Source organism: Periophthalmus magnuspinnatus, chromosome 15 (genome assembly GCF_009829125.3).
Source record: "Periophthalmus magnuspinnatus isolate fPerMag1 chromosome 15, fPerMag1.2.pri, whole genome shotgun sequence".
In the NCBI taxonomy this organism is placed as follows: domain Eukaryota; kingdom Metazoa; phylum Chordata; class Actinopteri; order Gobiiformes; family Gobiidae; genus Periophthalmus; species Periophthalmus magnuspinnatus.
Genome location: NC_047140.1, coordinates 12,771,720 through 12,784,770, shown reverse-complemented (window position 1 = coordinate 12,784,770; position 13,051 = coordinate 12,771,720). Strand labels below are relative to the sequence as shown.

At 40.7% G+C, this 13,051-nt stretch overlaps 1 protein-coding gene across 1 annotated transcript; it reads right to left on the bottom strand.

The window, feature by feature from the left end:
- Positions 1-843: 843 nt before the first annotated feature.
- Positions 844-12,718, bottom strand: LOC117382480 (opioid growth factor receptor-like protein 1). The gene is made up of 9 exons (XM_033979665.2): positions 11,252-12,718; positions 11,054-11,149; positions 10,500-10,958; positions 4,769-4,855; positions 4,232-4,310; positions 3,937-4,015; positions 3,577-3,643; positions 3,226-3,371; positions 844-1,770 (listed from the first exon to the last, which is right to left on the bottom strand). Exons 3-9 carry the CDS (start codon positions 10,674-10,676, stop codon positions 1,389-1,391), a joined length of 1,017 nt encoding a protein of 338 aa, XP_033835556.2. The 5' UTR covers positions 10,677-10,958; positions 11,054-11,149; positions 11,252-12,718; the 3' UTR covers positions 844-1,388.
- Between the last annotated feature and the right edge of the window lie 333 nt (positions 12,719-13,051).

The window sequence follows — 13,051 nt, the reverse complement described above, 5'->3', positions numbered from 1 at the left end:
GAATTGACCAGGAAGACAACAACACTCCATTTGTGCAACACTCCATTTGAAAACCTGAGTCAACTTCAGACCAGAAGTTACACAATCCATATTTAGACTGGGTTTAGACCTGTTTTAATCCTGGTTTAGAACTTGTTTAGTCCTGGTTCAGTCCTGGTTTAGTCCCTGTTAAGACCTGATTTAGACTTGGGTTAGACCTGGTTCAGCCCTAGTTCAGTCCCTGTTTAGACCTCATTTAGAACCAGCTGACTCCAAATTTACTTAGTTAATCAAAATAAACACCAAATTTGCATTAAAATAAAAAATACATATAAATAGTGAATAATTGTGGATATTTTGTACAATTTCCGGACTGTGGCTACATCTGTACAAACATTTATGCATCCATATATCAGAATAGATTTCAGATCATCTCAAAAGGTTCAAGTTGGATGAGTATTGCTCTAAACTACATGCCCCTCCCTCTCTCCCTGATCACTTTTTAAATAAATAATCTGTTTTAGCTTCTTTTAAGGCTGTCTATTTTCTCTGAAGCCCAAAGAGGAAACGCAAAGTCCCGGTTCATACATTTGAAATAGAACTGAATATTTCAGAAGATGAACTGTCCCATGTTTTCTCTGCTATCAGAATAATACACTCAGGAAGCCCTTAGAACACAAAGTATGTCTCTCTCTCCTTCCCTCTCCTCCTGCTCTCCCCCTTATTTCCTCTCCTCCTATCTCTCTCTTTCTCTCTCTTCACCCCTGTACCCTCTCTACCTCCTTCTTCTTTCCTCCTATCCCCGTTCTCTCTCACATCTCCCTCCCCTCTTCCCCTCTCTCTTTGCTCCTGCCCCTCTCTTTATACCCCTCTTCAATCCTTCTATCATTTCTTTCTTATCCCTCTTCCTCTCACACTTCACTCTCTTTCTGTCCTCCTCTCTTTTTCACCTCTCCTACTCCATCTCTCCCATTCCCTCTTACTCTTACCACTTCCTCCCTGTCTCTCCCCTCTCTCTTCCCCTCACACCTCTCCTCCTCTCTCTTCCCTTTCTCTCACCTCTCCTCCTCTCTCTTCCCTTTCTCTCACCTCTCCTCCTCTCTCTTCCCTTTCTCTCACCTCTCCTCCTCTCTCTTCCCTTTCTCTCACCTCTCCTCCTCTCTCTTCCCTTTCTCTCACCTCTCCTCCTCTCTCTTCCCTTTCTCTCACCTCTCCTCCTCTCTCTTCCCTTTCTCTCACCTCTCCTCCTCTCTCTTCCCTTTCTCTCACCTCTCCTGCTCCTCTCTCCTCCACCTCTTTCTTTCTATCGCTCCCTCACCTCCCCTCTTCCCATCCCTCCTCTCTCTCTCCCCCTCTCACCTCTCCTCCTCCCATCCCTCCTCTCACCTCTCCCTCTCTCTCCCCCTCTCTCACCTCTCTCCCTCTCTCATCTCTCCCCCTCCCTCCTCTCTCCTGTGATGCTCTGGCGTTGGATTGGGCGCTCTGTATCCGCTCCCTCCCCCCTCCTCCCCCTCTCCCTCCCCCCTCCTCTCCTTGCTCGGGGGGCCCCAGATGAAGTTGTGCGCAGGGCGGTAGTGCTTTTTGGCGTAGCGCAGCAGTCGCCTCCTGGTTGCGGCATTCCGGATGGTGTACACATAGTATTCCAGGGCGCTGTGGGTCATGTTGGACAGCGTTCCGTGAACCAGGGATTCTTCCAAAAACAGCCGCACGAGAGGAGCCTTGAACGCCTCGCAGCCCAGCTCGCCCAGGGACTTCAAGATACGAGTGATGCGCAGGTAATTGTGTTGAGACCTAAACAAGAAACGGACATCTGAATTTCAGCAAGTTAAAGAGGGGGTATTTTACTTCTATGGGCTATAAAAACAAAACAACTTATTAAGATTTCCACTCAGATTTGTAAAGCTGTAGTGTATCGTTTTGTGTCATGCTTTTGTATATTTATGGGTAATTGTTGTGTGGTATCATGGCTGATGTAGGCCTGTGGGTGGAGCAATGGACAAACCTTACAGCTAACTGTGGGGTTCGAATTGGGCCGGAGAGACATTGCGTAAATACTCAAACATGCATGGATGCCATCTAAAATCTCTTCAGGCATGTTTTTGATGAGGGAACATTATAGCAGAGCAGAAACCTCCAAAAAAGTCTATTTTGCATAATAAAGAAAAAGGACCAGGATCAAACCCGGTCTTAACCAGGTCTAAAACAGGACTAAACAAAAAGAGCTAATCCAGACTCAAATCAGACCAGGTCTAACAAGGGCGAAACCAGAACTATCCCAGGCTTAAACCAGTTCTAAACCAAGAATAAACTAGGACTAAAACAGGACTAAACCAGGACAAACACAGGCTCAAGCAGGATTAGGCTAAACGGATTTAACCAGCACTAATTTAACATTAACAAAGTACAAAACCTAGAATAACCATGACTAAAGAAGGTCTAAACCAGGACTAAACCACAACTAAACTAGGACTAAAGTACCAGATTTGTCGAGTAAACTTCCAGAAACTCTCCTTCCCCACATCATTAGCGTCACTGTCTCTCACAGCAGAAACATGTGGCGCAGATGGTGCAGAGCCAGCGTCGGCCATTTTGTGTCGTGTACATTTGTTTAATTGAGTTTTCGGCTCAGAAAGTCATTAGTGCTGCGTTACTACGGAAACACAATGGGATTTCAGATTTAATGAGCGATAAACCAACTGCGTTACACAGAAGATAATTCACTTTGGCCTTTGGAGCTTTATGGAGCTTTTATGCAGCGATATTAAGGTTAAGGTAATTTACTGTCTTCATAAATGTTCTCTGCATTTGGCCCATTCTTCAGTGTCAGCAGCACATTGGAGAATCCCTCTTATCTAGTTTAAAATGAGCTGCAGGACAGGTCAGTATTCTATGGTGGAAATTGCTGTTTAACTGACAGATTGCAGATTAGTTGACCTCATTTAACCTATAAGATTAATAACATGACAAGTTTGTGGAGCCAATCCCAAACAAATAATGACAAGGGTCAACATTTTTGGATCAAAAGTTTGGAGATTTCTTTCAAAAAAACTATGAATCTCCCATAGAGTTATATAGACCCCTGCCCTCATCTGATCTATTTGATTCAAGAGTAACAAGTTGTAAGATTATTACGCAGACAAAGACACAACAAGAACATACAAACTCCACACAGAGGCATGAGAGGGGAGTGAGGAGAGACAGCTACACACCCTACGACTGTATATCAGAGCACACTGTGAGACTCACTCGTTGAGATGTTGAAATCTTTGTTCCCAATTTGGAGCTCGCGTCACGTTCCCATTTTTATCCAAAAGTTTGACACCGTAAAAGTCCAACATCAAAGAATACGCCGCCACGAACCTGCGCTTAGCTTCACGAGTGCCCTGGAATTCCTGAAATAAACAAATACACAAATAACAAAAATTAGATGTTTACAATAAATTATCAATGACTGGGACTTATAAATGAGCTCAGATCTTGTGATAATGGAGATGTAGGTCGAGTTCAGATTGGCAGACACTACTCATTCAGTCCCAGGGCAGTTGTACATATGTATATGAAAGGCATTATATTTGGTAGTATACTGTAGAGTCTTACTTTAATCTCGTCCTGAGTGAGTTCATGTGCGTAGAAGTTCAGCCCTTGTTCTCTCAGAGGAAACAGCCTGAGGACAAAAGGGGACTAAATGAGAACTTAACGAGGACTAAACCATGATTAAACCAGGACTAAACCAGGACTAAACCAGGACTAAAGGATAGGTCAAGTGTTCAAGTGCTCTGATAGTGCTTGAAACAGGAGGTCCAGGAACGGCTCCACCCACACTGAGAACCAAACCAGGTCTACTGAGGACTGAAGCAGGGCTAAGCAAAGATCTAAACCAATACTAAACCAGGTCCACACCTGAACTAAGCCAGGTCTAAAGCTGGTCTAAACCGGTGCTAAAAGTTTGTGTCTCACCACTGGATGTAGGTGTGATTGTGCTCTAGTTTGTCGTAGTCTCCTCTCCACTTTGTCAGAATCTCCTCAATGTAGATCCCTGGAATTAAGAAGGAAAAAAAACATTTAAACAAGCGTATCTCAGATGCCCTCCCATCCTCCTATATCCCTGTAGTGTTAGACTGAAATGGCATGTCAAATGTCTTTAGTTAATCTGTAGAAGTTGTGGTGTGGTTGGATAAATACAGTGGGCAAACCATGGATTATATTTCAAGTCAAATTTTAAAAATTTGACTTGAGATGCTTTCAAACTCACCATCTGGACCCAGAGGAATTTTGTTCAGGTAAAAACGAAGGTTGCGATATTCGTTCGGCTGCCTGGATTTTCTATAGTTCTGTAAAAAAAAAGGTGGATGATCAATTATGTTATGATTTTGTATAAATCTAATAAAAACAATAGGGCAATAAATATATTTTTTGTAATAACCTACAGCTGCCACCACTTTCTAAACAGTTTACCTGTAAAACCAAAAACTATATTATTTAATGAAATGGTATTATGCAAACTGGACTTTTTTGGAACTTTCTACCATGTCATAATGTTCCTGATCAAAAACATTCCTGAAGTGGTTCAAATATCCATGCACGTTTGAGTATTTTAATGATCTCTCTCAGGCCCTTCAAACCCTGCTTTACCTGCTTTAAAAATGCTCTACCTGTTTTAAAAATGTCCAAAACAGTTCTCACAGTTCATTTTAACTGGTTTGCAGTAGTCCAAAGAGAATATTTCCTAGGAGTGCTATAAATAAGGTGTTAGCTTGGACTTAAATGTGATTTTTTTATTCAAATTTACCGGATAGCTGTGTCTGTATTTGTACAGGTCTCTTGCTGCGTAGAAACTCCTCTTCATCTTTGGGGCCAACTCGGGAGAATCGCACAACTGAAACAAACAAGCAATACATCACCTATGGTTACAAAAACTGAATATCTAACTGTGATTATACCTTCAAAACAAGATACATTTCACTAGTGGTGTGCCGTCAGAGCCAGCAGGGCCCTCTCTGCTGGCTCTGACAATTCAGCAAAAAATTTAACATTTTATAACATCAATTAAATCATAATTTTTAATTTTTTAGATCTAAAATTCTCTCAAGCATCCTACTGTATTTAATGTTATTTTAGGGTTTACAGGTTCAGAAATGCACTCTCTTTCCATGAATCTGCAAGCTGCTGGCCCTAGCATTAAAACTGACCAATCAGATTGTCCTTTTGCATTTGATTGACAGGCACACATCAGCACTGCTGCACTGGCTTAGTCCCGCCCAGGCCAGCTGTGTGCTCAGCGCTGGGCCTGGCCCTGTCCTGTCATTGCAGGAAAATCCACCAGCTGGCACCAGATTGTTTGTTTGCCTGAGAGACTTAGTCTGTTTCACTTTTGAGTTTGAAAGAAAAATATAGAAAATGCTTTCACTTGGACTTTCTTTTGGGGCAAATAAAGAGATTACTTTTCAAAGAGGAGCAGTTTGCGTTTGTTATCTAAGTTAGTTGTAATGAAACGTTCAGAAGAACACCTAAAGCAACCAGACCTCACGGAGCACAGCATGAATGAACTGTTGGATTAATGGATTTATACTTCCATGGTTACACATCGGATGGTAACATGCAGCCAACATGTGTGAAAGTACTCGCCTAATGAGAGAACAAAGTTAAAATGTGTCCATTATAGTTGTGTCCAGTAGTTGACATTTATGTGCATGCACGTTCTGACTCCGCGTGTGCACTCATGTGGTTGTATTAATCAGCTGATGCATTCTGAAGAGTATTTTATGCATTTAAGCAGTAAGGTACTCAGTGTAGTCAACAAAATCACTAAATATATCAGCACTGTGCTTATTACATGCATTAAACCTAGAGGCTGGATATGGCGACTTTGGCATCTATAAGCCTATAGATAATTATATCTGTAAATATGGGCAGCAGGTCCAGGTCCTGAGGCCACGGTCTGCCACTGCATTTCACAGTGCTCATTTTAAACCTGTCCTGGAGCACTCACATCTGAGAGAAGACTGAAATATGAACTTTAAACTAATCCAAGAATCCCATGCATTTCAAGACATGATTGTAGATGCTAACCCACAGTTAGCATCTACGATCATTTAGCACAGTAAAGTACAGATATCAGCTTTAACACAAAATAAGACCTCATGAAGACACAGGGAGGGCATCTGACCAACTGGGACATTTAGCCCCCACAGAGCTATTACAACTACTACTGCTAATACTACTAGAGCTACTAGCTCTGCACAGTTTGGAAAAAAAACGAATTGCAATTTTTCTGACAAGCATTGTGACAAATAATAGAATTCTGTTCTTCTTTTACTTTTACTATTTATTGTTATATTAGAGACAATACAAAAAATAAAAGACATTTTGACTTGAGGGAAGAGGGAGTGCATGCATCCAGGTTTGGAGGGTTGAGGAGACAATAAGAATGGGCATCTGGTCTTATATGGGAGTGTGTATTAAATTGTAATATTCATCTAAAATAACTTAATAAATAAAACTAAATCAAAGGAACAAGTCAGCTAACCTTTGTTTCAGAAAGCATCTTAGACATGCACAGATCACTCCAAATACAACTTTGAGTGACTAAATGGTGAGGGGAAAAACTATAACATGGTTAAAAGCTCTGCAAAGTCCATTTTGATGAATATGTTTACTTTAATATCAAAAGCATGTGTCTTCTGCTTGATAAGGCTCAGGATCAACACCAGGATTATAAATGCTGATCTATATTTGAATTCCCTCCTCACATTACCCTCTCTGATAGTGTTAACTTTATCACTCTTACACACACACGCACATGCACACACATCATATGCACACATGTTGGGTTTCCATGCTTCTTGGGGACATTACATTCATTTTGCTTCATTTCCTGGAGACTGATCCTAACCTTAACTATAGTCACTATTAGGGTGATACTAAGTATCGAAAATCAGACACCAAATATGATACAAACCTTTTCTGAACAGCTTTAGAATGATCTTAAACTGTATAAGACCACACTGACTAGTATAGGCCATGGACCATTATGGAACCTTCCTACATGGCTGAGGGATTACAAACATATACGGCCACATGGAAATATAAAAAAGTACCATTATTTAATGTTGAAAATCACATTCTCTTATCTAAAGCACAGGTGCCCAAACTTTTTTATTGAGGGCCACATTTCAAAACATATTCAAAGCGGAGGGCCACAGACCAGTGATCAATGCAGCGCGGTTCTTTAAACTCAGCTTTGACAGAGCCACTGCATATTAATAAGTCTTGAAATACATTCATTTTAGGTCTCTATTACAATGCAATGTGATGTTTGAGGTTATAGTGGTAGAAATAGTTTAATTTGCTGTTAAAAGTACTGCTTATGATCAACTGGGCCAGTTCAGCAGGAGGCTTAAGGGCCGATAAAAATTGGTCTGAGGGCCGCATTTGGCCCCCGGGCCTTAGTTTGGACACTCCTGATCTAAAGAGTGATCATAGTGGTATCAGAATCGGTATTAAGTATCAAGTCTATTCCACAGTATCAAAATCACATTTCACATTTTATAGTTTAGTTTGGTGACAACACTAGTCACTACTTGCCTAACCTTAACCTTGACCTATTTTTGCCCATATCTGCACTTGAAACTAGGACTGAAAGATGAACTGCAGTCAAATCAAAATTTGAATAGCAGAGGCTGCAACTTTGGAGCACCATAAAATATCTTATTCTGCATAAAAACTGCTATCACTGTAGTTTAGATCGGTACAAACATGTTCTGAAATGTGATTCTTGTATTAGTTTGTCAGTTCATATTTCTGTCTTTTCAATTCTCCTAGACAAGTTTAAAATGTGAACGTTGAACAGAATCCTATTATTAAAACATAAATCACACATCTAATCACAATCTCCCACATCTCAGAAAATTGTTGTTGACCTAATAATAAAGGATTTATCAGGTCCCCATGATGTGAATGTGTACAGATCTGAGTCCCCATAATGTGAGAAAGACCAGCACACACGTTTTATGTGCGGTTTACTCAAACAGGATTTGTTCTGCCCCTTTACAAATGCATTAATCCCTCACATCCACTATAACCAGATCAAAAACAGAACATATTAATTCTAAGACTTTGGGGGAGATTTAAAAACATAAAATGTGTCATGACATTTTAAACATTGGAATAGAAAAAAACAAAACTGTTTCTGAAGATGGGTCAATTACATAAAAGAAATAAAAGAAACCTGCCCACTTAATCCCATTCCTTTTTCTTTAAAGAGGGGTTATTTTACTTCAATGGGGTATTAACTGCTAACACATAATATAGATCACCATGTTTCCTTTTATTGTTTTGAAAATGCTATATTTGCCAAAAACAAGGTATTAACATGTTTTATAAGTTTCATGTTCTGGGTCCTCCCTCCCTTTGCTCTCTGTATTAAGTCACTCCCCAAACAGCTGCATCCAGCTCATGAAACTATTGTGTCGCATCAGGTTTGTCATTTTGCTGTGTACAGCTTCGTTTCGTGTTTTTATATGTTTATGGAGAATTGTCACTTGGGAGCATTGGGCAGAATCTTACAGCAAACCACAAGGTTTGAATAGGGCCCAGGAGAGATCACTTTAATAATATTACAACTCCAAAAATGGAATAACAGGATTTTGAGTGTGCATGTACTCGGAGTCACTGTTTGGCCATTGGCTCAATAATTGTGAATAATGTGTGATGTTTTTCTCACAATAAACAAAATACTAAAATATTATATTGTGTAATCCCTATTCACAGCAAATTTTATTTAACTGATTTATACTGTATGGATTAATTAGCCAGCCCTATACTATACAATGTTGTAATGTTGTTTCCTCATCAAAACTTCCCTGAAGATGTTTTAGATGTCTTTGGTGCATGTTTGAGTATTTTAGCAATCTCTCCCGGGCCCTATTTGAACCCTCCTTATGGTTAGCTGTAAGATTCTGTGCAATGCTCAATCCTTAAGCCTATGTCCTTCATGCTCCCACACGACAATTCCTCCTGAATGTACAAAAACATGATACAACACTGTACACAGCAAAAACATACTTCCAACAGAATGAATCCGAAGCACCACAGCACCTCCACTGACACCACTGGACTACACGGCGGGCGGGCTGAGTTCCTCTCATAACTTTTAATTTTAGTACTTGCGGCCACCTGGCCAGAGATGCACCACACGCAGTCTAAGCCCAGCATCAGACAGAGCAGTTCCTACAGTGATTCCCTGGTGGTGTGATGCTGACAGCGGCTGCAGAGTATCCTTTGAAATGTTATGTCATCAGACTGTTACAACAGAGGCAAGTGGAGGCAAAATGAAGTCAATGATTAACTGACAACCAATCTAAATCTAAATGTGAATGTTTTTGTGTTTATAACAAAGAATAAACAACACATTTGATGTTTTAAGGTAGAAATGGCAGTTACTCTGCTTATCTGTTAAATAAGAAATTATTTATACATTTTCAAGCCTTTGAACTTCACAAAAAGTTTAATTTATGATGAAATGTGTTATATATATCAGAAGAACAGGGCATGACATTTATATAAGTATTTGTCCTGTAAAACCTAAAAATCTTAATTTCGCCTTCACTAAAATACTAAATGTTTATCATAATCTCCTAAATAAACAGATCGTGTAAAACATGTGGAAATAAAAATGGCTCTTATAGCACTGGTGTCTAAGTGGTTTTTATTTAGGCCTACTTAATCCACATTGGTGTTTTATATTTTGTGACGTTACTCCCAGTTTCCCCATTGAAACCACATTATGTTCCAATTCACTTACCTCCAATTCACTTTTGCCTCCAGTCACGAAATGTTTTTTTTTTGTTTTCAGGGGTGGAAAGTAACAAATTAGCCTACAAATACTCACGTTACTGTAATTAAGTAGGTCTTTTGGGTAATTGCAGTTTTTTGAGTAGATTTTTAGTAGTATTTTTAGAGTAGCCTATAATTCTCTGTCATTGTAATAAGTAACATTTAAAATGAGCCGATCCACAGCTGTCTCACTGCTGCCTCTGCTCATTTCTAAATCAGCAAACTCACATAACAACTCTTCATCTCCTGCTCTGATTGGCCAGAGCTCAGAGAATATGTGGATCGTGGTTTAAACTCAGCTTTAAACTGTTTAAATAATACAGAATACTGATCCAAAATGCAGCAAAAAGTAGGTCTAACTAGTAGGTTACTCTGAGTATTAGGCCATTTTTAGTGTGGACTTTTTATTAAGTGCAATTTTGGAAGCCTTAATTGCACTTATAATTGAGCACATGTTTAGCCATGTAACTGTACTTTTACTTGAGCAGAAATGTGCAGTAAGCTCCTGTTTCTGCACATTTTAAAGGATCTAACAGTTTAATGTTTCTCCACTTGGGTTTTTCATTCATGCTTTTGTGAGCGTCCGCGTGGCTCCGCTTCTACACCATCTATTCCCCAAAGACAATAAAGTACAGCAGCAGCAGCCTACATCGTAACGCATCCTTGTGTTGTTCACTCGTGGTTACCTGGTCCCGTGGCTCCGTGTCTCCGCTGCCCGTCCTCTCGCTCTCCGCTGAGGGGCTGGCGCTCTCCGACACACCGCTGTCCTCGCTCTCGTTCTCTGAATCGGAGTCCCAGGTCGAGTCGCACTCCTCTACGGTGCTGGGCTCCTTTAGCCGCCATCCTCCCACCAGGTTCCCCATCGAAGCTGACCGTACCGCCGCTCTCTCTGTGGCCGCCGTCAAAGCTCTCTTTGTCCGCGTGGATCCGTCTCTATCGCCGCTCTTCCTCCGCCGCGCCACGCTACATCTCCACTCGGGACCGAGCGAGCGCAGGACCGCGGGCTCACGGCTTTAAAGGGGACGGGAGCGGGGGTTTCCACATCAGCTGGACGGAGGAGCGACAAGAGGAGAGGCAGAGGAGCGGCGGAGGAGCGGCGGAGGAGCGGCAGAGGCAAGATGCGGTGATGCGAGAAGGAGGATGGTCTTAAAGAGACAAGACATGTAGAGCAGTCAATAGTCAACTCAGGCTCTGTATACAGCACCACTTTTTCATGCTTTTAAATATTTTGAAGCCTTACCATTGGTATTTAAAGGTGCACTACGTAACCTTTCTGGTCAGGGGTCCGCCACCTGCTTGTCTAACGGAATCAAACCAAAGCTGCAGCGCGCGCAGTCTGAGCCCAATGAAAAACGTTTAACTTATTCTGCAATTCTTCAACTAAGTGCTCTATTACTAAACAAACAAACAAAACATAAAAATAGCAACGCATGCTTACAGTGAGACTGTGCGGGCATAGCCTTTCCACAGATCTGAGCTGTAACTGGTGACCTGGTGGCGTCAGTTGCTTGTGTCCATGGAAATAGATAAGTTTCCTGCCAGAAGGTGGAATATTCAAGGAAAAGCAATGGAGATGAGAAGGTGGCAGTCTCTTAGTACTGTGTTACGTTATGTGAAATCACTTTTTTTTTCTTGATTTCTGCTGAGCATATTTACAGAGCTGCACTGGGGAATGAAGCTGTTAAAATGAGGCTAAGAAAAATGTTTTAAGCTGTTTTAGCTTCAAAACTTATTCTGCATTATCGGGCTTTTTGAATTCCTTCTGGTTGCCTTATTTGTTTTGCAGTTTAAATAACAGCCTATGGAATACTATTGTGCAAAAAAGGCTGGCCTGGGAACACCTTGGAGTCTCCCTGGAGGAGCTGGAGGAAGTGTCCAGGGTGAGGGAAGTCTGGGAGTCGACGCAGCCCTGGATAAGTGGCAGAAGACGGATGGATTATAGAAGTAGAAGTAATTCAGCCCGGATTTCGGGGGATACACAGGTGTAAGAATTGACCCTCTACTGGTCCAGTGGGGACTGGAGCATTTTAAATAAGGCTAAAATAGTAGCAGCTTTAAAGTTGAGGTGCATCATAGTGAAGGCGATTTGAAAACTAAGAAAATCAATGAATTTGAGATGTCAGGTGGTCTCTGGGCAGTCACTTTTGACCCTATGATGAACCTGGAGTGAGAGAGGAAGTGATGTAATCGAGAGTTGTTCAGTATCGGCCTGTCTGTACTTTTACATACAAGTACACACTGTCCAGAGGTCTGACTAACCCTATTACTATATCACATTAAAAAGGTCACATGAGGGAACATGAAGATTCAGTGTTTCCCAATAAAAGAGATCACGGTGGCAGCGCAACCTGAGTCATCCCCCATAGTCTAAAAACATGTTTAAACATGCATTGCAATAACAAATTATAGTATGTATTTGTATTATTGTGTACTATGAGGTAAGATTATAACATTAATCACAATTATATTGAAATCACAATTAACACATTTGTAATAAATAAATTAAATAATTAAAGTTGCCTATTGGTGGTTTTCAGACCACTAGACTGTGTTGATGTTATACTCTCAGACGGGGCAAAAGCCAGTCTTTCATGTTGATAACACTGTACTTGCCATGAAATATCCAAAGGGTAAATTCACAAATATTGAACCTGATAATTTTTATTAGTGACTGGACCATAGAAATCATTGAATTACAACAACCTGAACAATATTAGTTTTAGCTGCCCCCATCTGTATTAAATAATATTGACCTGTAGAGTGATGTGATGTCACCTGAAACCCAGCAACTGGTTGTTTTCAGATTCTACAATGTGATGTATAATTAATAATTACATTGACTAATGCTGCAAGTTTGTGGAGCCAATCGCAAATAGACTTTAAAGCAGCTCTGCTTGTGTACAAGTGTCTCCATGGACTAGCACTAAAGTATATCTCTGACATGTTAGTGCCATATGAACCATCTCACACACTGAGGACTTCAGGGACCGGCCTCCTGCTGGTGCCCAGAGTCAGGACGAAACATGGAGAAACAGCTTTTCAGTTTCATGCAGCTAAACCTGGAACAGTCTTCATGAAAATGTGAGACAGTCCTTGACTTTGACCATGTTTAATCCAGGCTCAAAACATTTCTGTTTAGCTGTGCATATGACTGAAAGGTTTTTATTCTCCACTCTTCTCTTTTAATGTAAATTGTATGTTAATTATGTATGTTTTGATATACTTGTATTGTCATTTT

Bases quoted from the DNA above. Each gene is read 5' to 3' on its own strand.
- LOC117382480 (XM_033979665.2), bottom strand. From the start codon at position 10,676: ATGGGGAACCTGGTGGGAGGATGGCGGCTAAAGGAGCCCAGCACCGTA. The intron at 4,856-10,499 runs GTAACCACGAGT...TGTTTGTTTCAG, and splicing joins ACACGGAGCCACGGGACCAG to TTGTGCGATTCTCCCGAGTT. The intron at 1,771-3,225 runs GTGAGTCTCACA...TTTCTTGTTTAG, and splicing joins AGATTTCAACATCTCAACGA to GTCTCAACACAATTACCTGC.